The sequence below is a fragment of the Thamnophis elegans genome, chromosome 14, assembly GCF_009769535.1.
Source record: "Thamnophis elegans isolate rThaEle1 chromosome 14, rThaEle1.pri, whole genome shotgun sequence".
Lineage (NCBI taxonomy): Eukaryota > Metazoa > Chordata > Lepidosauria > Squamata > Colubridae > Thamnophis > Thamnophis elegans.
This window is the reverse complement of record NC_045554.1, coordinates 7,586,817-7,610,587: the sequence shown is the minus strand read 5'-3', so window position 1 is coordinate 7,610,587 and position 23,771 is coordinate 7,586,817. Positions and strand designations below refer to the sequence as shown.

The 23,771-nt window shown below is 43.9% G+C and overlaps 1 protein-coding gene across 1 annotated transcript in view; it reads left to right on the top strand.

Annotated features, from left to right (window-relative positions):
* Positions 1 to 22,917, top strand: part of TMC5 (transmembrane channel like 5) — a 29,952-nt gene extending 7,035 nt beyond the window's left edge. Inside the window, 14 exon segments of the mRNA XM_032230457.1 lie at positions 1,511 to 1,655; positions 2,858 to 3,013; positions 4,328 to 4,494; positions 4,923 to 5,001; positions 6,029 to 6,126; positions 9,182 to 9,277; positions 10,085 to 10,160; positions 12,473 to 12,606; positions 14,616 to 14,789; positions 16,400 to 16,478; positions 17,251 to 17,325; positions 18,668 to 18,772; positions 19,725 to 19,761; positions 21,481 to 22,917. Coding sequence (XP_032086348.1) covers positions 1,511 to 1,655; positions 2,858 to 3,013; positions 4,328 to 4,494; positions 4,923 to 5,001; positions 6,029 to 6,126; positions 9,182 to 9,277; positions 10,085 to 10,160; positions 12,473 to 12,606; positions 14,616 to 14,789; positions 16,400 to 16,478; positions 17,251 to 17,325; positions 18,668 to 18,772; positions 19,725 to 19,761; positions 21,481 to 21,596 — 1,537 coding nt within the window. The 3' untranslated portion in view covers positions 21,597 to 22,917.
* The last annotated feature ends 854 nt before the right edge of the window (positions 22,918 to 23,771 follow it).

The window sequence follows — 23,771 nt, the reverse complement described above, 5'->3', positions numbered from 1 at the left end:
GCTGATTTACCACAAAGTGGTAAAATGCAGGCAAAGATCTATATAAAAACTAGAGTGCATTGACATAAACTGGGATAAGGCTAATCTCAAGGATTTATGCTTTCAGCTTAGTGGAACATTTTTCTTCTGTGTGTGCCTGTAACACCCATCCACCCCACACCCACACCCTTTTGAGATTAGCTGATTAATTTATCGGTTCCACCACAAAACCGCAGACGACAAAATCGTGGTCGACGAAAGCGCGTATGTGACGTTATCACAGCGCGACGAAAAAGATCGAAAAATGTAAAAATAAAGTGAAAACCTTACCCTAACCCCCCCAAACCTAACCCTAAACCTAACCCTAAACCTAACCCTTAACCTAACCTTAAACCTAACCCTTAACCTAACGAAAAACCTAACGCTAACCCTTAACCTAACGCTAAACGTAACGCTAACGCTGTAAACCTAACCCTAACCCTTAACCTAACCCTAACCCTAACCCTAACCCTTAACCTAACCCTTACCTTTATGTGAATCGGCTTGCTGTAATTTAATTTTTATTTCAATTTTTTGATCTTTTTCGTCGCGTTGTGATGACGTCACATACGCAATTTCGTCGACCGGGCTTTTGTGGAACGCGGTTTTGACGGGTCACGTAATTTATCAGGGCTTTTGCCAATTCTTCCAAATTCCATCAAATTGAAAAAAGGATGAACAGTGGCACTCATCGTTAAACCGTTCCGGGAGGCATGATGAGTACCAAATAAATTTCTCCCACAAGGAATAATGTAGTGAGTCACAAGCAGGACGCAGTGGCTCAGTGGCTAAGACGTTGAGCTTGTTAGTCAGAAAGGTCGTCAGTTCGATGGTTCGAATCCCTAGCACTGCATAACAGAGTGCGCTCCCGTTAACTTGTCCCAGCTTCTGCCAACCTAGCAGTTCGAAATCACGTAAAAAATGCAAGTAGAAAAATAGGGACCACCTTTGGTGGGAAGGTAACAGCGCTCCGTGCGCCTTCAGCATTGAGTTGTGCTGGCCACATGACCACGGAGACGTCTTCGGACAGCGCTGGCTCTTCGGCTTTGAAACGGAGATGAGCACCATACCCTAAAGTGGGGAACGACTAGCACACATGTGCGAGGGGAACCTTTGCCTTTACCTTATGAGTCACAAGACAATTGACACCGACAAGTTCTAGTTTTGTGCATTGAGTACTAAACAAAGTATGAGTACTGGGACAGAATGTTAGCATCAAAATGGATTGAGTACCAAATTTGATGAGTTTCAAAGCAGTGAGGACCAAGGTATCATGGTATGTATATATAAATTTTGGGGTCTTTACAGGGACTGTCTGCTGCCACCTGGCCAGAAGTTTGAAGACCAAATTATAAACCAGATTGAAATAATAGCATTCCAAATGACATTTATGCAATTTTTCCCCCATGTGGATGTGCAAAACGTTATCTAAAGATGCATGCCACCTCTTCTCTTTCTCCATCCCATTCTCCCTATGCCTTGGTCACTACAGCATGGCAAAATCCTTCCGTAACCACATCGTTATGCCTCAGATGCACGCGGGAAACGCTGCCAAGCTGCTTTGCATCTGGGACTTCAATGTGATGGATGAGAAAGCTGTGCAGATGAATCAGAAAAACATCCGCACGCAGATCAAGGTAAAGATGACAACAGTCGCATTGAAATGATTAATCCATCGAGAGGTCATTTTTTTTCCTCAGGAGAGTTGACAGAGCAGAACTAATTTCATTCTGTGGTCCATGGCTTTCTCACCATTCCTTGGGTCCCGTCCTTTGATCGTCTTCTTTTGAGAAGTAGAAAGGAGAAATATTTGATACATAAAATGATATTCATACACAATCCCCCCTTTTACTAATCCCTTCAATTGTGCTAATTAAATCCTCTGAGCTTCGTTGTTTTCTCGCAGATATTTCATTACCCAGATTCTGATGATGTTAACCACTTTGGGTAATGAAATGTCTGCAAGAAAACAACCAACTCAGAACACCTCTGATTGCATAGTCCTCCCCCTCCTTTCTTCCACAAACCTTACTCCCTTCTAGCACTGACAATGTTAGGCAAGAAATGCCTGCAAGAAAACCACCAAGCTCAGAGACCACCAAGGAACCCCTCATTTCAGTCCTGAGCTACAAATATCTCCTGTATTAATTCCCAATGTGGAATTTTTGAAACTTCACAGTAGCAATCGCCATAGCACTTTAGACTTAGATACCACTTCACAGCACTTTAGAGCACTTTCTAAGCGGTTTACAGAGTAAGCATAATGCCCCCCCCAACAATCCGGGTCCTCGTTTTACCAACCTCGGAAGGATGGAAGGGCTTTGCCCAATGCTGGAAACAAAATAATACCCCCCTCGGACGAATTAGTGATAAAAACACCTTTGGATTGTGCAGAGATGGACAAATTAACACTAAAATTAAAAGGTAAAGAAGAGTCGGGATATTATGAAATTTGGAACAATTGGTACAAATGACTGCAAAACAAGAATAACATTAATTAAGCCAAAAAAACTATATATAAATATATATAGAACTGTGTATAAAGGTGTGTAAATATAGAAATGAAATATTATATACATGTACAGGTATGATGACATAACAATGTTGATGTAATGACGGTAAGGTGTTGTAGAAGGGAAAAAATAATTTAAAAAATCTGCAAAAAAAAAAGTGCTGAGTCAACCTTGAACCCCGTGAGGATCGAACTCCAGGCGGTGGGCAGAGTTAGTCTGCAGTACTGTGTCACCAGGGCTCTTAGGGCAGCGATCGAATGCGGAGCCAGAGCTGAATTCCTGCTTCCTGCTTCTAACTTCTCTACCCTCTCTTTTTTTCGTCCTAGGAGACTCTTTCTGAAATGCACATTGAATCTCTGAAGCTGACCCCACAACAAAGGATTCAGCGCCTCTTGATTCATCTGGCCATGTGGTTCCTCGCGTTGGGCTTCGCGGTGGCTTCCTGCGCTGGCATTTACTTCTTTTCCCTCGTCAATTTAGAGGTCAGCTGCAATTCTTTGGCTCCCCCCCCCCCCCCCCGTTTCTTTGGCTTTTCCCCCCATACCTTTACTAAAGCGTGAATAAATGAATGCATACTGTTTCTGGGAATGGGTTTTAGACATGACTGTATATTCTTGACAGTGTGTTGATGGAGGGACTAAGATTGATAATAGGAGGATATATTTCTTCTCCACCCAACCTGGGTGTAGTCCATAAAGTCTCTCCAAACATTGCTACAGCTTGTCATTTTTAATGAAGCTGCATTGAAGGACGGGGCAACATTGAAAATCCCGGAAGAGTCATCACAGGGATGTAATTACCCATGTTTCCGTGAAAACAAGACAGGGTCTTATTCTCTTTTGACCCCTGAAATAAGCGCTTGGCCTTATTTTTGGGGAGGTCTTATTAGTTTTGAGGTGCAGGAGGCGGCGAGCGTGGTTACCTCATGGCTGCTGCTGTGTTGCCATATTTTCGGGTACGGCTTATTTTCAGGGCAGGGTTTATTTTAGCGCATGCGCTCAAAAGCCCGATTGGGCTTATTATCCAGGGAGGTCCTATTTTCAGGAAACAGGGCAGTTAATTAGATGCAACCCTATTTACATTTATGAAATTAAAATTGAAATGAAGTCTAGATAGGGGAACCCATCCTGCCCTTGCTTCCAGTCGCAGGGGTCGCTGGTGCTTTCAACCTGTCCCTCCTTCATTTTCTAGTTGCTTTTTGCCCTGATTCCAAGTATTGAGCTGAGAACCGCTTTCCAAATTCAAGAGAGGTGGATGGACTGAGATACCACAATCACCAACCTTCTTAAAAGTCGGGAACTGTAAAATAAGTCTTGAGGTCCCTCCCAAAGTGGCTGGTTGGTGCAGGGCAGGATGTCCTTGACTCTCTGAGAAAGGAATGTTATTTTGACTATAATCTTCCATGATCCATAGAATCCCCCCCTCCCATTTTCCCACAGTAGAAAATGTGACAGGCCTGAAGGCCCAGTGTAAAAGATGGCTTCTGGGTCTGACAACATGCCCATCACATGGTCCAATCAGGCACCATCCAAAAGTGGAGATGCCTCCCAGTTGCCTCATTGCAGCTGCACGGCAAGACGTCCTTGACTCTCTGAGAACGGAATGTTATTTTGACTCTGTCTCTCCCATACTCCATATAATCCCCACTTCCATTTTCCCACAGTAGAAATTATGGTAGGCCTGAAGGCCCAGTGTAGAAGATGGCTTCCAGGTCTGACACTCAAGCAAATTACTTTGAGCTCTTAACAAAAGGTTCTCTTCTCTTCTCTCTCTCTCTCTTTTCGCTCTCTTTCAAGTTATTTCTGAGTGAGGAAAATACAAAGCTGCAGAATGAAGCTACCATGCTGATCTTGCCCATTGTGGTGAGCCTCCTTAACCACGTGGTGCCGTTCCTGTACTCCTTCTCCAGCTTAGTTGAAAAGTTCACCTATCCCAGGCACCAGATCTACACTGCTATTATCAGGTACATTGGGGTCCCTTTTTATCCTCCTTTGAAGAAAACCGCACCCTATCAAGCCATTTAACTGTTATTGACTGTACAGGCAATCCTTCACCTCTGACCGTCGCTTAGCCTATCCCTTCCTCCAGTTTTTCCATCCATCCATCCATCTCTTTGGGTGTGAGTTGGCCTGAGAGAGAGCTGGCTCAAAGTCCTGTCCCCCTTCCGGGAGTTTCTGTGGCTGATAGGGGACTGGAACCTGGATGTTCTACATCCTAATGCACTCCCCTAGGCCACTGTAACAGGGGAGAGGGAAGGAAGCAGTTCTTTTTCCATGAACAGACGATTGCTTTCAAATCCCCAACTCCAAACCGTTCAGGACAGACTTCGAGGAGGCAATTGTGGGCATCCCACGCTTCTGAACCCTGAGAGCTGTTGCTTCCTCTTTGTAGGAATGTCCTCCTGAAAATATCGATCATTGGAATCCTCTGCTACTACTGGCTCAACGAGGTAGCTCTATCCAAAGTGGAGGTAGGTTGTTTCCCCCCCCCCCAAAAAAAAACATGTTTTGATACTGGTGCAAAAATTCCTTGTAAGCGATGCGAGGCCTTCTGTCACTCAAGCTCATCTCTGAATCCAGAGATTGTTGCTAAGCCATGGTTTAGATACCTAGGGTCCATTGATCAGCCTGCCATTGGCTGTTTTTTTTTTTTTACAATTGTTAGTTGCAAAGTTATTATTATTATTTTTATTATTTATTTGTCTTGTATGCCGCCCACTCCCGGAGGACTCCGGGCGGCTCACAAAAGACAAGGGAAAGGGGGGAACAAGACAAAGACAACATATTAAAAACAAAACCAACATTCACAATTACTATGGAGTAGATGCTTCTCAGCTCCCCCAGCCTGCTGGAACAGCCAGGACTTGGTGGCTTTGCGGAAGGCCGGGAGGGTAGTAAGGATCCGGATCTCAGCAGGGAGCTCGTTCCAGAGGGCCGGAGCTGCAACAGAGAAGGCTCTCCCCCGGGGAGTCGCCAGCCGACATTGGCTGGCAGATGGAAGTTGTGTCCGACCCATTGTGACCCATGGACAACATTCCTCCAGGCCTTCCTGTCCTTTACCAACCTCACGCCGATTGCTTCAGTGACTCCATCCAGCCACCTCCTCTCTGTCATCCCCTTCTTCTTCTTTTGCCCTCCATCGTTCCCAGCATGAGGCTCTTCTCCAGTGAGTCTTTCCTTCTCATTAGGTGGCCAAAAGTCTTTGAGTTTCCTCTTCAGGATCTGGCCTTCTAAAGATCGGTTTTGTACAATACATTAAGCCATAAACTATGGTTACTGAAAGATAGTTGCGTTCTTCACATTAAACAAGATTTGTGGGCACAACTCGGCCTTCTCAGATATTTTCCAGGCACATAAATGTTTTTACCCAGAATTTCCCAGCCAGCACAACCACTGCTGAGAATTCTGTGAGTTGATGTTCACAGGCTTGGAACTGGCTTTCACGTGTTTTATGAATACATGACTATTTTTTTTAAAATCTCTGTTTCTCCCCATTAGTGCTGGGAAACCTTCATTGGTCAAGATATATACCGTCTGCTTATAGCAGACTTTGTCTGCTGCCTCCTCGTTCTATTCTTTGGCGAATTTCTACTACGGTATTCCATAAGTCTGTAAGTTGATCCAAATCAAACTTTCATACTAACACTCCCCAACTTAACAACCATTTGTTGGGCAACCGTTTAAAGTTAAAAAGTCTCTGAAAAAAAGGATGACCAGTCCTTGCACTTACTGTGTTTCCCTGAAAATAAGACAGGGTCTTATTTTCTTTTGACCATCCTCCCCCGAAATAAGTGCTTGGTCTTATTTTCGGGGAGGTCTTAAAAAATAATAAGTGCAGGAGCAATATCAATAGTTAGACTTATATACCGCTTCATAGGGCTTTCAGCCCTCTCTAAGGCGGTTTACAGAGTCAGCATATTGCCCCACAGTCCTAGGTCCTCATTTTACCCACCTCGAAAGGATGGAAGGCTGAGTCAACCTTGAGCCTGGTGGGATTTGAACAGTCGAACTGCTGAATTGCCGTCAGCTGAAGTAGCCTGCAGTGCTGCATTTTAACCACTGCCGCACCGTGGCTCAGTGGTGATGGTGGCGAGCGTGGTCACCTCATGGCTGCTGCTGTGTTGCAATATTTCAGGGGAGGGCTTACTGCATGCGCTCAAAAGCCCAATTGGGTTTATTATCTGAGGAGGGCTTATTTCGGGAGGAAACAGGGTATAACCATCACATCGTTCAACACATCCGCATGATCAGTATTTGGGTGCTTGCCCTCTGGCACATATTACAACAGTTTCCCGTATCCGGGGAGTCATGGGATCCCCATTTCCGAACTTCCCAGCTGGCTTCTAACAAGCACAGTCAATAGGGGAAGACAGATTTGCTTAATGACTGCGATTCACTTAAAACCGCAAGGGATTCGCTAACAACCGAGAAAAAAAAAAAAGATTAAAATTGGGCATCACTCACTTTAACAACCACAGAATTGAGGCCTCACTTCTGGTCGCAAGTTTGCAAACGACGCATATTTCTACATCTAGGTTTGAAATTCCTAGATAGGAATAAGCAGGTTGGAAGCATCTCTGCTAGGCCACAATTACAGCAGCAGAATCTGCAAAACGATATTCATTTAAAAATGGAAAAAAATAGAGTTCTTCTAAGCACATCCGAAATGAGGAATTTGTTTTCAGTTTCTAAATAGAAGTTGGGAGAAGGGGTTGGCTGAAGGTCTACCTCCGTGATGGCGAACGTATGGCAACGCGTGCCACAGGTGGCACGCAGAGCCATTTGTTAGGACACGTGAGGCGTTGCCTTGTCAGGTCCAGCGTGCATCCACGTACTGGCCGGCTGACTTTGGCCTTCTTTTTCGGCTGTTTTCGCCTCCGGAGCTTCCCTGAAGCCTCCGGAGGGAAAGAACAACCCAATGCGCAAACTGGAAGTTTGGGAACGGGCTTCCGGTTCATGCGTTGGGCCGTTTACCTCCCTCTGGAGGCTTCAGGGAGCCGCCTGAAGCCTCCTGAGTGCGGAAAATGGCCCATGGGGCTACTTGGAAGTGACTTCCAGTTTCCCATAGGGCTATTTTTCGCCTCTGGAGCTACGGGCAACTCGGAAGTGACGGGGAGGCAGGGGTAGCGTGCGCATGTGCGCGGGTGGGTGGGTTAGCACACATAGATTATGGGTGTGGGCACACTCGCGCATGACCCCTCTGCGCTCCCCCCGCTTTTGGCACACGATGGGGCAAAGGTTAGCCGTAACTGGTTTACCTTGTTGTACCCATTTGTAAGAATAGAATAGAATTCTTTGTTGGCCAAGTGTGATTGGACACACACGGAATTTGTCTTTGGTGCAGATGCTCTCAGGGTACATAAAAAGACAAGATACATTTATCACGAATCGTAAGGTACACACAGGGGTGGGTTCCTGCTGCCATTACTACTGGTTCGGCACCCGAAAACTTCTTGTGTCTAGTTGTTCTGGTGTGCAGTGTCCTATAGCGTTGTTTGCGTGACCCGTCAAAACCGCGTTCCACAAAAGCGCGGTCGACGAAATCGCGTATGTGACGTCATCACAACGCGATGAAAAAGATCGAAAAATTGAAATAAAAATTAAATTACAGCAAGCCGATTCACATAAAGGTAAGCGTTAGGTTAAGGGTTAGGGTTAGGGTTTGGTTAAGGTTAGGGTTAGGTTTAGAGCGTTAGTGTTACGTTTAGCGTTAGGTTAAGGTTAGCGTTAGGTTTTTCGTTAGGTGAAGGGTTAGGTTTAGGGTTAGGTTTAGGGTTAGGTTAAGGGTTAGGTTTAGGGTTAGGTTTAGGGTTAGGTTTAGGGTTAGGTTTGGGGGGGTTAGGGTAAGGTTTTTGCTTTATTTTTACATTTTCCGATCTTTTTCGTCGCGCTGTGATGACGTCACATACGCGCTTTCATCGACCGCGATTTTGTCGTCCGCGGTTTTGTGGTGGAACCGTTGTTTGGAGGGTAGGAGTTGAAACAATTTATGTCCAGGATGTGAGGGGTCTGTAGATATTTTCACGGCCCTCTTTTTGACTCGTGAAGTGTGCAAGTCCTCAACGGAAGGCAGGTTAGCCGTAATTGTTTTTTCTGCAGTTCTAATTATCCGTTGAAGTCTGTGTCTGCCTTGTTGGGTTGCAGAACCAAACCAGACAGTTATGGAGGTGCAGATGACAGACTCAATAATTCCTCTGTAGAACTGAATCAGCAGCTCCTTGGGCAGTTTAAGCTTCCTGAGTTGGCACAGAAAGAACATTCTTTGTTGTTTTTGATGTTAGGTGTCCATTTTAGGTCTTGAGGTATGATAGATCCTAGAAATGAGAAGGTCTCAACTGTCGATACTGTGTTGTCTAGTACTGTAAGAGGTGGTAGTATGGTTCTTCTTTTCCTTTGCCAAAATAAAAAAAATGCTACTGTAATGCTAACTTGCTAACTTAGATTATCATTCACAGGTCTAAATTAGTTTTATTTATATCCTGTGACTTGTGCTTCTGATAATCTTCAATTGATCAAAAGAACAACTTCCCTTTTTGGAAAATATTCCTTATAAATCATTAAACATCCAGAATGTCTTTCTGCAGAGCCGCTGCCTAATCTGTTCTAAAAAGATGTTGCCAAACTTCCTAACTCACAAATCTGCCGTTTCAGAATTATTGGCACCAAATGCTGTAAAAAACTTGGAGTGCCAGAATTCGACATCGCTCGGAATGTTTTGGATTTGATCTACGCTCAGACTTTGACATGGTGAGTTGTGTGTGTGTGGGGGGGGGGGGGGTAGATCACATTCTGAAGATTCACGAGGTGGGCTACAAATCCAGTTAGCAATAGCACTTAGACTTATATACCGCTTCGTAGTGCTTTTACAGCCCTCTCTAAGTGGTTTACAGAGTCAGCCTCTTGCCCCCAACAATCTGGGTCCTCATTTTACCCATCTTGGAAGGATGGAAGGCTGAGTCAACCTGGAGCTGGTGAGACTTGAACTGCCAAAGTGCAGCTAGCAGTCAGCTGAAGTAGCCTGCAGTACTGTACTCTAACCACTGCGCCACCTTGGCTCTTGATGGATGGATGTATAAATACCCTTAAGGAAAAGGTAAAGATTCCCCTCGCACATATGTGCTAGTCATTCCCGACTCTAGGAGGTGGTGCTCATCTCTGTTTTTAAGCTGAAGAGCCAGCGCTGTCCCAAGATATTTCCATGGTCATTTGACCGACATGACTAAATGCCGAAGGTGCACGGAACGCTGTTACCTTCCCACCAAAGGTGGTTCCTATTTTTCTACTTGCATTTTTTACATGCTTTCGAACTGCTAGGTTGGTAGAAGCTGGAACAAGTAATGGGAGCTCACTCCATTATGCAGCACTAGGGATTCGAACCGCTGAACTGGCGATCTTTCTGATCGACAAGCTCAGCATCTTAGCCACTGACCCAGTGTCCCTTAAATACCCTTATCTAAGAGCAAAAAATAAAATAAAATAAATACTCAGCTTACATTGGACAACGCCTGTCCTTGAATTCTTACTCAAATATCTCCCCCCCCCCCTTTTCTTCAGGATTGGAATCTTCTTTGCCCCTCTGCTTCCTGCCATCCAGATGATAACATTTTTCATAATAATTTGTGTGAAAAAGGTTAGTCTGCTTTTTGTAATTGTTTTTTTCTTCCAGGCCAGCCTTAATTGCATTGTTCTCCCTCAAGCCTTTTGCTGCTACGGATTGTACATAAACCCACAGATCAGGGTTCATCTGTTCAGGGGGATGAACAACACAAGGATGAGAATGATCAGAACTCATGCAGTTGGGTCTACGACAACTCGCCATAGCCAATTCGCTGTGGGACAACTCACCGCAGGACCAGAATTAGTCTAATATCAAAAGAAACAGTTGAATAGAATCGTTAAAGAAAGGATGTGAAAGGAGCAACCGAATGAAATGTGAATGACAAAAAATTAAAATAATGTATTAACTATTTTAAACAATGAAATTGAATTGTTGGAATTAGCAATAGCAATAGCAGTTAGACTTATATACCGCTTCATAGGGCTTTCAGCCCTCTCTAAGCGGTTTACAGAGTCAGCATATTGCCCCCAACAACAATCCGAGTCCTCATTTTACCCACCTCGGAAGGATGGAAGACTGAGTCAACCCTGAGCCGGTGAGATTTGAACAGCCAAACTGCAGAACTGCAGTCAGCTGAAGTAGCCTGCAGTGCTGCATTTAAGCACTGCGCCACCTCGGCTCTTGTCATGCAGCGAGTTGTTGCACGGTGAGTTGGCCATGGCGAGTTGGCTACAATGAGCTGTCCCATTCCCCGTGCAGTTTGCTAAACCAGCTCTGCTTCATACGCTCTAAACTCAGTTACAGTGGCGACAAGGATGCCTTAGGAAGAGCTGAGCGATCAAGTTAGGAACAGATAATCATGGAGAAGTTCTATCTGTGTGGTCACTAAAAATTGAAATGACTTGATTAGCATGTAATCAATCTATCAAGCCCTAGCGCATGAGCTATATATGGTATTGAGCCAAACCTATTAGATTATTAGATTTAGATTAGACTATTAGATTTTCCAGGTATGCATGTACCCCACTGCTTTTGGGTGACACCATCAACAGCTGACAACAGTTTGATTTTAAGTGGAGGGTGGTAAACATCTCTCTGCCTTTGCCTCTCCCTCTTCCACCTCCCCGAAGATCCTAAAAAAAGGGGAGGTTTGGTTGCCTCCTCACGCATGCCTTCTCCTTTTCTGTCTGCCGCTGCTTTGCTCCCTTTAGCTTCAGTGAGCCAATATTTTGCTGCTGGCAACGCCAAAAGACAAGCCCTCTTCCGTTTGGTGAAAAAGTTTACCTTATTGTCATTGCACCGCATACAATGAAATTAAATGCCATCTTCAGTGTACATTATAACTATAAAAATATATAGGAAGGGGAAGGAGAGGAGGAAGGAAATAGGGAAGGGAGGGAAGAAGGAAGGGAAAGGAGAGGAGGGTGGAAGGGAGAGAAAGAGAAGGAGAGTTAGTAGGAAGGGAAGAGTGGAGGAGAGGCAAAGGAAGAAGAAAGAGGTAAGGAGAGGTAAGGAGAAAAGAAAGGGAAAATAAGGTGGTGTTACAACAGGCGCTAGGGATGGTAAACAAAGCAACCCAAACTGTACATTATAACCTTTTAAATGGAATAACAAACGTATAAGAATGGCAAAGAAAAAGAAGAACCATGTGAATGTATATCTATAATTGTATGTAAGAGAATAAATGATAGTAAGAATATAAAGCATAATATAGGTAAACAATATTTTGTTATAAATAGCTAAATATAAATAAATGTAGAATAGCACATAAAAATGGATAACGAATAAGGAGACCATGAATGCAAGATAGAAATGTATAGAAGGGAAACACTAACTGCAAAGAAACCGATACAGAACTGCTGTATGATATACGATGGAACTTCTTGTTCCTATGTTGTTTTAAGTCATGTGTTTGCTTTTGTTGATGTGTTTATGTGTTTAAAATAAAATTAAAAAAAATAAATAAAACACAAACACACATCCACATTCCATTCAATTGAATTGAAACCCGATATCGCATTAGTATTGCCCTATACAGCAGAATTCAGTATGGTTACTGCCCTGGGATAGAAGCTGTTTTTCAGCCTCTTTGTCCTTGTTTTTATTATCCTGTACCGTCTGCCAGATGGTAATAGTTAAAAAAAAAGGGTGCCCAGGATGAGATGGATCTTTAAGAACGTTTTGAATTTTCTTAAGGCAGCGGGAGCTATAAAGCTCCTCCAAGGAAGGGAGAGGGCAACCCATGATTCTCTGGGCAATGATCTTAACCCTCCGGAGTGCTGTCCTATCTGCCACTATGTAATTGGCAAACCGTACACAGGTGGAGTATTCTGTGTGAGTCAAGCTGTTGACCTGCCTGTGATCTCTCTTCCTTGTTCCCCCAGATCAGCCTGCTGAAGAACTGCCAGCCTCCCCGCAAAGCTTGGCGAGGGTCCCAGATGAACACAGTTTTTGTCTTCCTGCTCTTTTTCCCATCGTTCACTGGAGTCCTCTCGGTCGTTGCCGTCACCGTCTGGAGGTGAGAAGTTCTTTGGGTCCACCCTTTTCAAGTAGCTTCAGGGTCTTATTTGACATTTCAGTTCAGGTTTTGGAGAATTCTTGGGCCACTGCAGCTGGCCATTGGTTTATTGGCTTCCCCTGGATCCATTGGTTCCTCGTGGAGAATAATATCAGCATTCCAAATAGCATCCAAAAGTAAATCCAAGGCAAAGTATTGCTCAGAGTTCCAATTTATGAAGAGAGCCATGTTGGCACATCTGGGAAAACCCGAATCTGAAAGCTTCCAGGTTTTCCCACCCAGTTGAAAGTTCAAGACCTTGTCCTCACACCCACAAGTCCATCCCATGGTCCAATCTTCCACTGCCATGCTGGCAGTTCCATCCATCCAATTCCGGTCAAGTGCAGAGGTGCCGAGACAAAGGATGACCTTGGTTTTCTAGAAAGAATGTTGTTATGGCTACATAGCATGCGACTCCCCCTCCCATTTTCCCACAATAGAAAATGCATAGCAGAATAATAGAAAGTGTGGCAGGCCAAAGATCCAAAAGAAAAGATGGCTGCAGGCCTGACAGAAGACCCGGCTTTGGGAATGGGGGAGGAATGAGCAAACCATTAAAGGGGTGGGGGGGATTTCATTAAAAAATATGATCTGGTCTGGGGAAGGGAAAGTGTGAGAAAGAAACTCAAAATAACCTCACTTTGATTTTGTTTATGGGCAATCCTCGTACTATGACCCTCAACCGAACTCAAAATTTCTATTGCTAAGTCAGACAGTTGCTAAGTGAACTTTGGACCACATTTCTTGCCCCAGTGAACGACTGCAGTTGCTAAGTGAGTAACACGGTTGTTAAGTGAACCTGGCTTCCCCATCGGCTTGTCGGAAGGTCGCAAAAGGGGATCACGCAACCGCACGGGACATTACAACCGTCATAAATATGAACCAGTTGCCAAGCATCCGAATGGAAGTCATGTGACCATGGGGATGTTGCAACAGTCATAAGCCTGAAAACGGTAACAAGTCACTTTTTTCAGTGCTGTTGTAACTTTGGTCAGTAAACGAATGGTTGTAAATTGAGGACTACCTGTACTATAGCAGAGGGGGGGAGGGCAGAGAAAAACTTGGGTAGATTTTTCAAGATTTTTGTTAGTCCACCTACAACAACGAAGAGCCAGTCATCTTCTCCACCTAGCTTACCTGAAAAGGCTGGCAGCTCCTCAGCTCAGGTGAAGTCCTCTTTGCTCCTAGTCTTAAACCTCATAGTAATCCTTCTCAACAGGGATGGGTTGGGATGGGAAGGGAGTAACAGAGTTGGAAGGATCCTTGGAGGTCTTCTAGTCCAACCCCATGCTCAGGCAGAAGACCTTATACCAGTGATGACTAACCTTCTTGTCTTCGCGTGCCGCAACTCATAATGCAATGCGTGCACGACACCCCCCCCCTGTGCACGCCCCGCTTCCTGCGTCCTGTTTTTGGCCTAGCAGGCGTCCCTGCAGCCTCCGGGGACTAAAAACAGGCTGTGTGGGGGGGAGGGGCTGCCCACCTGTGCTCCCCCTGCCCCAGTGCTTGTTCATGTGACCCCCCCTCCTCATGCACGTGTGTCTCCCACATGCCCCCCCCCACATCTGCGGTAGAGACCTGAAAATCAGTTGGACGGTGGGAGGCGCACACATGCCCACTGGAGCTGAGCTGGGGCAATGGCTCATGTGCTCGCAGAGAGGGTTCTGCGTGCCACAGGTTTGCCATCACGACCTTATAGCATTTCAGACAGACTGTTGTCCAACCTCTTCTCAAAAACTTCCAGTGTTGGAGCATTCACAACTTCTGGAGGCAAGTGGTTCCCCTGATTAAGAGATCTCGAGATTCGCAGACCTTCTCAAGGCCCAGCAGATACCCAGTGCTGTCTCTGATGCTGCGCAGCGTTTCCGAATGTTTCCTTCAACAAACTTCTAAGCTGACTTATGTTTACATAAAAAGAACCTGTCCTTTCTTCTCTCTCTCTCTTTCTCTCTCTCTCTTTATTTTCCAAGACGGAAGCCTTCGGAAGCATGTGGCCCTTTCCGAGGTCTAACAGCTCCCTTTGAAGCTATCTCTGGCTGGATCGCAGTCTTGACTTCTTTCCCGAGTTCAGGATGGGTAGTGTGGATCTATCACAACTTAATCGAGAGCACCCATTTCTTCTTCATCCTTTCAATCATTGTGCTGTAAGTTTCCCATTAAAAGGAAAAAAAAAGAAAGAGGTGGGATGGAGAAGGAAGGCGACCCATTTGTTAAAGGGACTCTTTTAATAATGCAGGACTTCGAAAAAATATGTGCCCCAAAAACCTACCCTATTTTTCGGAGTATAAGACGCACCCTTTTCCCCACTAAAAGTGGGTGAAAATTTGGGTGCGTCTTATACACTGGATGTAGCTCCACCCACCCACCGTCCCCCACTCTTTGCCTTCTGCCTCCCAGCAATTTACCTCTTTGCAGCAAAGGGGGGCTTGTGGAGGCTTCAATAGGCTATAGCAATCCCTGCAGCCTGAAACAGCTGATGATCGGGAGAAACTGAAAGTGAAACTTGCTGTTTGCTCCAGGAGGCAAATTGCTGGGAGGCAGATTTTTTTTTCTTGTGCTAATCAGGCGGTTTGCTGCAAGGAGGTAAGTCAACAACTATAAATGCCTATCGAATGTTCAAATTATTAGACTTATTTTTTAAAGACTGCTTTATTATTCTAGACAACTTAACAAAATGAAGAAGCTTTTTAAAATAAATGCTTGATCTGAAGAGGCCCAGTGCTATTGTTTTAAAAAGCGCTATTCTTTTAAATAGCAGAGAATAACTATACTCCCAGAAAGCACATCGATTTTAACATCTGTACAAGTATAGTCTGAAATATAACACTACAAACCGTGTATATTGTCTATACTGTTTGCTGTTTGTTGCAAGGAGGCCAATTGCTGGGAGGCAGATATTTTTCCCTTGTTTTCCTCCCCAAAATCTAGGTGCGTCTTATACTTTGGAGCGTCTTATACTCTGAAAAATATGGTAATAGGGCTTTTCCTGTCTGAGTACTCATTGATGCTCTCTTGGTTCTTTTCTTGCAGACATTTCATTATCCAACTAGTTAATATCATCAGTGGAAGAAAAATTGTTCCCTGGTAGAACTGTACTTACAAGCAATTTTTTCCCATTTGGGTGCTTTCTGAAATCTTTGATTCCCATATGGGTACCAATAAAGGAGGCGGTGGCTCAGGGGCTAAGATGCTGAGCGTGTCGACCAGAAAGGTTGGCAGTTCGGTGGTTCAAATCCCTAGCGCCACGTAATGGAGTGAGATCCCGTTACTTGTCCCAGCTTCTGCCAACCTAGCAGTTCGAAAACATGTAAAAATGCAAGTAGAAAAATAGGAACCACCTTTGTTGGGAAGGTAACAGTGTTCCGTGCGCCTTCGGCATTTAGTCATGCCAGCCACATAACCACGGAGACGTCTTCGGACAGCGCTGCCTCTTCGGCTTTGAAACGGAGATGAGTACTTTTACCTTTAAAGGAGAATATTTGTAGTTCAGGGTTAAGAGGAGGAGTCCTTACCAATTTTGGATAATGAAATGTCGGCAAGGAAACAACCAAGCTCAGAGAGCAATAAGGACTCCTCATTTCAACTCCAAGCTACAAATATTCTACTTTATTGCTTTATTCTGTCTGGTAGCATAGTTTGGGATCTTGACTGAGAAATGTTCTTTTTTTTTAAAAAAAAAAAGTCAACACTGAATAAGAATATGGAACACAATTTATCAGCCAACAGTAATTTTACATTCCTGATTCCGTTTTAGGATGCTCATATACTTTTTCTTGCAAATCATCAATGGACGAAAAACAATGGTTAAACTGCTGCAAGAGCAAATTGCGAATGTAAGTATTTTCTCAGAGAACTCCGGTCACTCTGGAATAGTGGGATCTAGTCAAACTAGCTCAAATTACAGGAGGGCAGTGTCAAACACCAGGGAAATTAGGCGTTCCAGGCAGTTCAAATGGGTATAAAGATTTATTGTAAGCTTAACAAGAATCTGAACTACTGATGGTCAAGGGAAATTAGCGGGGGATAAGAATAGAAAGGAATTCAAAGGGGGGGCTGGACTTAAAGAGACTCATGACTGATGACGTGCTTGGCCCCTCCCACATACTCAGCCTGGTCATCTTCCACAGGTAGCTCATTGTTGAATATCAGGAGAAACAATTTGAGAGATTTGACCACAGTAGCTGCTTCTATAAGGATGCCTGGGTCAGATTTTCTAAAGGTGCCCTAACTGATTCATAATTATCGAGTCACGTTTTTAATACAAAACCAGTGATTTATTAGGTGCTCCATTAGGTAATATGTGTTCGCAATCAAGCCTGTGCTTTGATTTACTTCTGAACTTTACCCCTGTTCCTCCCCTCAGTCTGTGTCATAAATCACGTTACCCTATAGTTAGTTGCACCCTTCCCAAACTGGCTGCAGTAATCTGAGATCCGACTCAGGCCAACAGTATACATGGAATGCACTCCCACTTATTCTGCCCCCATGACAACACGGAGAGTTGACTCTGTGTGTGTGTGTGTGTGTGTGTGTGTGTGTGTGTGTGCTTTATCACTGAAGTTAATTCCTTTAACTCACCATCCCTTCTTATTTGATTTTCTATAGGCAGGCAAAGATAAAATTTTTCTACTGAAGAAATTACATGAGCTTCAAGCTTCTAAGTTTCCAAGGCAACCGGAGGTTAGTTTTGCAGATTTAAACCTTTTGAAGACCAGGTGTATCCATTGCATATGCTGTTTGTTTAATAATGGTTTACTGAAAAGGCGCAATAGGCTGGAGTATGCCAACAGCTGTTAAGCCAGGTCTCATAAACCTTAGGGACTAAGCCCATATCAAGCAAACTCTCTAATGGCTTAGCATGTGTGAACCAGTCCAAGATTATTCATTTTTATTTGGGAAACAGCAGATTGGAAAAGACCATTCGCCAATTGTTGGGAGAGAGCGGGAAGACAACGTATGTTTTCATATTCATGTTTTGTGTTTGAGTCTTTTGGTTGGCAAGAATAATGTTCTCTGCAGAATATTAGGTATATCTAGAACATTTAGGTATGCCTACAAAGGTATTCCTAGAACTTTATTTGCCCTGCCCTTTAAATAGAGGGACGTGGTGGCTAAGACGCTGAAATTGTCGATCAGAAAAGTCAGCAGTTCGGTGGTTCAAATCCCTAACAGAGTGAGCTCCCGTTACTTGTCCCAGCTTCTGCCAACCTAGCAGTTCAAAAGCACTTAAAAATGCAAGTAGAGAAATAGGGAACACCTTTGGTGGGACGGTAACAGCATTCCGTGCACTTTTGGCATTTAGTCATGCTGGCCACAGGACCACAGAAACGTCTTCGGACAGCGCTGGCTCTTTGGCTTTGAAATGGAGATGAGCATCGCCCCCTAGAGTCAGGAACGACTAGTACATATGTGCGAGTGGAACCTTTAACTTTAAGCAGTGGGAAATCACTAAATTTCTAACCCAAGAAGCAAACTTAGATAAAGTTTGAGGGAAGAGGGTGTGGGAAATTTGTGATTGCATTGTTCCAATATGATTTCAATCTAAAAAAAACAGAATGGGGTGACCATTACTGTGTTTAACTAGTTCTGGATTTAGGGAAGAATGCCTTAGTTGACCAGCTCAGTCAACTGCACCCGTTAGGTACGGATTTATCCGAGTCTTGAAATTCAGAAGCTAAACAGCTTGACCAGACTCAGCCTGGACCAAAGAATTAGCTGAAGGAAGCACATCTGGGGATAAAGTTAGGATGAGTCAGTTGATCCAAACCCAAGGTCCCAATAATACATCCCAAAAGGAATTCAGGCCATCTACTTGAAAGAAAGAACCATGATCCAGCCATTTAGTCAAGCTGATATTTAGGCCTAGATAAAGAAGATGCTATTGGGTGACCTTGATGAAGGTGGTATGACCACAGTAATTATCTTAAGATTTGTTACTAGAAGGTGAGGGTGGGTATATAATTGGTCACATGCAATGCTAGTCAAGAACAGAAAGTAATCCGGATTTTGATTGATCTTCCAGAGGGACTTGCCTCTGAGGCAGCTACCTAAGGAGGAAAGCTCTGTTTTGCTGCCCAGCCACGTGGATCCCTTTCGATGGACTGAAGATGGAGAGTCTTCTACGGAGGTAATAGCAGGTGCAGTTGAGGGTGTAGTGTGAGCAAACTTTAGAGCTCTTTCCTTTACGTAAAAGCATTCAAATTGCAGTTGCTAACTCTTCCATGCTGTCCTGTAGATAGGTTGGGCTTCACCTCCCGTTATACTTCAACTGTGGCCATATTGTTTGACACATCCGGGCTACATTACGTTGATGTTTGGAGAAGATAGAAATTATAATCTGAAGGATACCTTTCTGAAGATGGTTGAACCATACAGTACATGTCCTTAGCAGTTTCTCTTAAGTGTCCCATCATGAATTTGATGCTAAGGAAAAGCAGAGAAGCTATCCTAATTTCCACTAGGACAGGAAAAATGTGTTAACACATTGGGGTTTTATTGTTGTTAGTTGCGAAGTCGTGCCCGACCCATCGTGACCCCAAGGACAACGTTCCTCCAGGCCTTCCTGTCCTCTACCATCCCCGAGTCCATTTAAGCTCACACCGACTGCTTCGGTGATTCCATCCAGCCACCTCATTCTCTGCCGTCCCCTTCTTCTTTTGCCCTCCATCTTTCCCAGCATGAGGCTCTTCTCCAGGGAGTCCTTCTTCCTTCTCATTAGGTGGCCAAAGTAGTTGAGTTTCCTCTTCAGGATCTGGCCTTCTAAAGGGCAATCAGGCTTGATCTCCTCTAGGACTGACCGGTTGGATGGCCTTGCAGTCCAAGGGACTCGCAGGAGTCTTCTCCAGCACCAGAGTTCAAAGACCTCCATTCTTCAGCGCTCAGCCTTCCTTATGGTCCAAATTTCACAGCCGTCCATTGCAACTGGGAAAACCATATTAGCAGTCTTTAGATCAGTAGTAGGAATGAGTACTACCTACCAGGATAAGCATCAGATGTTTGGTTTCATAAATATAGATGCTTTATGTTTTAAAACAGTGCTCTGTATTTCTAACCAAAGTTTATGATTGTCTCCTTTTCAGTCTGTTGGCCACCCTGCGATGACCTCCTTTAAACCTGGTAAGTGCTAAGTGTTAGGCCGAACAGTTATATCAGTATGCTATACAATGGGTGCTTGGGGCCTTTTTCATCCAGTCAATTTCAACACGCTAATTTGAGAGCATGGATGATCACCATGCTTATTTGATGCTGCTTATCTCTCAAAGTAAGTAAACTATGTTTAGTGCCAGTATTATGACCGCAGACTAGATTAGAAAGTCAAAACATGGTTAGAAGAAAGGAACTGTTGTCACCGGAAGTCAAGCTTGACACAAGGTTCCTCTTTAGTGTCGTCTCGAAGGGGGAAGTGACACAATCAGATGTATAGAAAGAGGCTGAAGGGAACAGAGTCAAGTCAACAAAGCTTCTCTTAGTATTTGGTTTGTGGGATAGGAAGAAGAAACCTACTCAAGTTGCCTTCTATAAAAAGGTTGAGATAAATCCTAGAGCATTCCAAATTGTGCCATTGGAATTCGGTAGCAAATCCAAAGTTTGATGGTAGATCCTGTCTTCCCTACATCTACATATATATACATATATATACATATATATACATTATTGCCTGGGAGGCAATAGAGCACAGGTTCGATTCCCAAAAACTTGGGTATGGCTAGCTGATGAGAGCTAAATAGCTTGAAATAGATCTATACTAGTCTCCCTTTATTTATCAGCATAAATATAACATATATATATATACCTCCTCTAACTCAACATTTGTGCTGATAAATAAATAAAGGAAGACTAGTATAGATCTATTTCAAGCTATTTAGCTCTCATCAGCTAGTCATACCCTTACTGGGATTTGAACCTGGGCTGTATTACATATTAGCAGTTATGTTATCCATTAAGCCACAGGTTCTCCTCCTTTATCAGCTAGGCCAGGGAAATAGGTATTTATTGTGTCACAACCCGGTATGCCCAAATATGGGAGGAAACATACTGCTTCCTTTCTCTGTCTATCGGCTCATCCCAAGAGACCATCCAGACAAAGCCATTATTTTTAATGTTGCCTATATATATAAACAACCTCTTTAGAAATCGTGGTCATTCTACCATGTGGGGCACATAAGTGCATGGACATCTGGGGCAGGAGAATTGGGTGTTCAATAGGGGTGGCATTTTGGTGTGTTTTTGGAGAAGAAATCCTAAAGGGACTATTAGGAACATGGATACGCTACCACAAAGACCAGGAGATCAACCTATTCTCCAAAGCACCAGAAGGCCAGACAAGAAGCAACAGGTGGAAATTAATCGAGGAGAGAACGAACCTAGAACTAAGGAGAAATTTCCTGACAGTGAGAACAATTAATCAGCGGAACAACTTGCTTCCAGAAGTTGTGGGTGCTCTTATCACTGGAAGTTTTTAAGAAGGGATTGGATAACCGTTTGTCTCAAATGGCATAAGGCAGGAGTCGGCAACCTTAAAACACTCAAAGAGCCATTTGGATCAGTTTCCCACAAAAAAAGAGAAAAGACTGGGAGCCACAAAACCTACCGGGGGTCGAAAAGCTTAATAAATTGCCTGCTGGCAAGTGTTGCACATTGGCAGTTGTGACACATATTTTGAGCGATAGGGAGCTGGCAGCAGAGGGATGACAGAGCCACATGGGTCTCCAGAGCTGCGGGTGTCGACCCCTGGCATAAGGTCTCCTGCCTGAGGAAGGGGTTGGACTAGAAGGCCTCTGATGTCCCAATTCTCTTATTCTGAGCTATCAGTTTTCTTCCTTTTGCTTGTAACAGGGGCTGGTGAAATAACCCAGAATGCTGGCGCATCTGATGCTCTGGCTTTAGCTTTGAGAGCCAGGCAAGAGGCTGAATGGGAAATGGAAGATGAAGAACGCTTGAAGTGGAAGTGAAGAATGAAGTGATACACAGATCCCACCAAGCACTTTTTGTCTAGAACTTTGCTATTTGCACAAATAAGGTATTTGTAGGAACCGACAGAACTCTTCTAAAAATGAGAAATTTTTAATAAAATTACTGGGCACTTTTACATTTAATGAGGTTTTACTTTATTACGACTTCAGAAAATGAAGGCACCGAACTATTCCTTATGATAAGAATCTCTCTCTTCAGACCTCACCAAAACTTATTGTGCATTTGAGGAAACAGGCTACATTAATTCATTTTATCATGGAAATCTGATAGTAGGGTAATATAACCACCAGGAACAATTCCTTAAACATCATTATTTTCCCTCCACATTTCTTTGTTTGTCAGGATTTTTATTTTACAGAAATTATACAGAGATTTGTACAGTACAGAGAATAATAAAGGAAACGTTGATTTAAAAAGAAAACAAGTATAGCAGCATGGTGAAAAAAGGCAGAAAGAAATTTACAGCTCATATCAATTTAAACAGTGATTGGTGAAGCACGGGGGGAACTGAATATTGGAATAATGATAACCACAAGTATATATTTTGCTTGACTTAGCAGCTGCACTTTAAATCAATTGATAAATAACCTTTTATTTGAGATAAAAATGAATGGCAGTTGCTAAGTCCCCGTTTCTGCTTCACCCAAATTATCCAAGTGAGAGATTGCTTAAGAAATTTTGTAAGAAATATCAAGAATTTTATTTGTGCTTGACGGCAAAAGTTTAAGGCAGCAGTTTTTGCACTAGTGTAACATTTTAGTATCACATTTTCAGATGACACATAACCAGAATACGTGAGATAATTTATCCCCCGTTTTCCTTTTTTTCCTAGTAGTGGTTTCCATTACAGCAGTTATCCAAAATGTTGTTTTTAAAAAAACCTTTATTGCTGTAATATTTTAACACGGTGATGTTTTACGGGGTGACACTTTCAATCCTGATGGAAACAATCCTTACAAATAATTGGCATTCTTTTGATTTGGGGCAAATCTCAATTCTGGAAAGACCTGACTGAAGAAAAACGCAGTCCAGAGAACTGTTTCAGGTTTCTGTGAACAGATGCAATGTAAACGTTTCTTTCAAGTTAGAAATGCAAGCTTCAACAAAAGTGAACTTTTAAACCTGCAATAAATGCACCGCGCTTTTACCATTCTAGCCCTGGTAGCTATGAAAGGCTCCCACTGCCAACTTTCATTAAATGCCGGATCACATCAAAATATATTGCACGTTGCCTTGCTACGTATTGATAAAAGAGGTTAACTGAGTTATTGAAGCTGCACCTTGAATTTACGGGCAGGAGAGAGAAAATACTTACACACCAGATATAGCTGGAAGTATTCTCCCCAACTATAGGTAGTAGTCCTCAACTTAAGACAGCAGTTGGGGCCAGAATTTCTGTCCCTAAGCAATGCAACTGTAAAGTGCCACCACATCGCTTCGCAATGGCAATTGCGAAATTGCGCTCTTGATTTCCTTTGTTAACTGAATCCCAGGGTAATTGGGCAAGGCAACTTCCTGTTGGTTTCCCACAATCAAAGTCAGTGGGGAAGCTGGCAGGAAGTTGCAGGGTCCAGACGAATAAAAGGCTGTTGCTGGGAAGGAGGAGGAGGAGCCAAGGAGGGGGGGGCAGTGTCTTGATGGTGTGGAGGGGTGTGTGATGAGGTGCATGAGAAGCGTGGCATGGGCCAGGAAGGGTAGATGATTTGGTGATGTGAGGATGTGAAGGGTTGTAGGTGAGGCATGGTGCTAGTTAGAGAAGGTGAACAAATGGATAGACTCAGGGGTGGGCTTCAAAAATTTTAGTAACAGGTTCTCTGCCGGGTTGTTGGGTGGGTGTGGCCTAGTTGGCCTCCTGCACCATGGCAGGGGGCCTGTTTTCGCCCTCCCCGGGTTCCGGAGGCTTTCCTTGAGCCTTCAGGAGGGCGAAAATGGCCTCCCCCGGACTCCGGAGGCTCCCTGGAGGCTTGAAACGGGATGGGCGGGGCCAGCCAGGAGTAGGATTTGGAGGTTTGCCGAACCACACAGAATCTCCGCTAGAGGATCGCCCGAACCCTAAGCAGCCCACCACTGGCACAAGCACTAGGGGGCAGGGAGGCGTGAGAAACTTACCTCAGTAACTTGCAATCTTCCCTGCGGGCTTCCCCACCGACTTT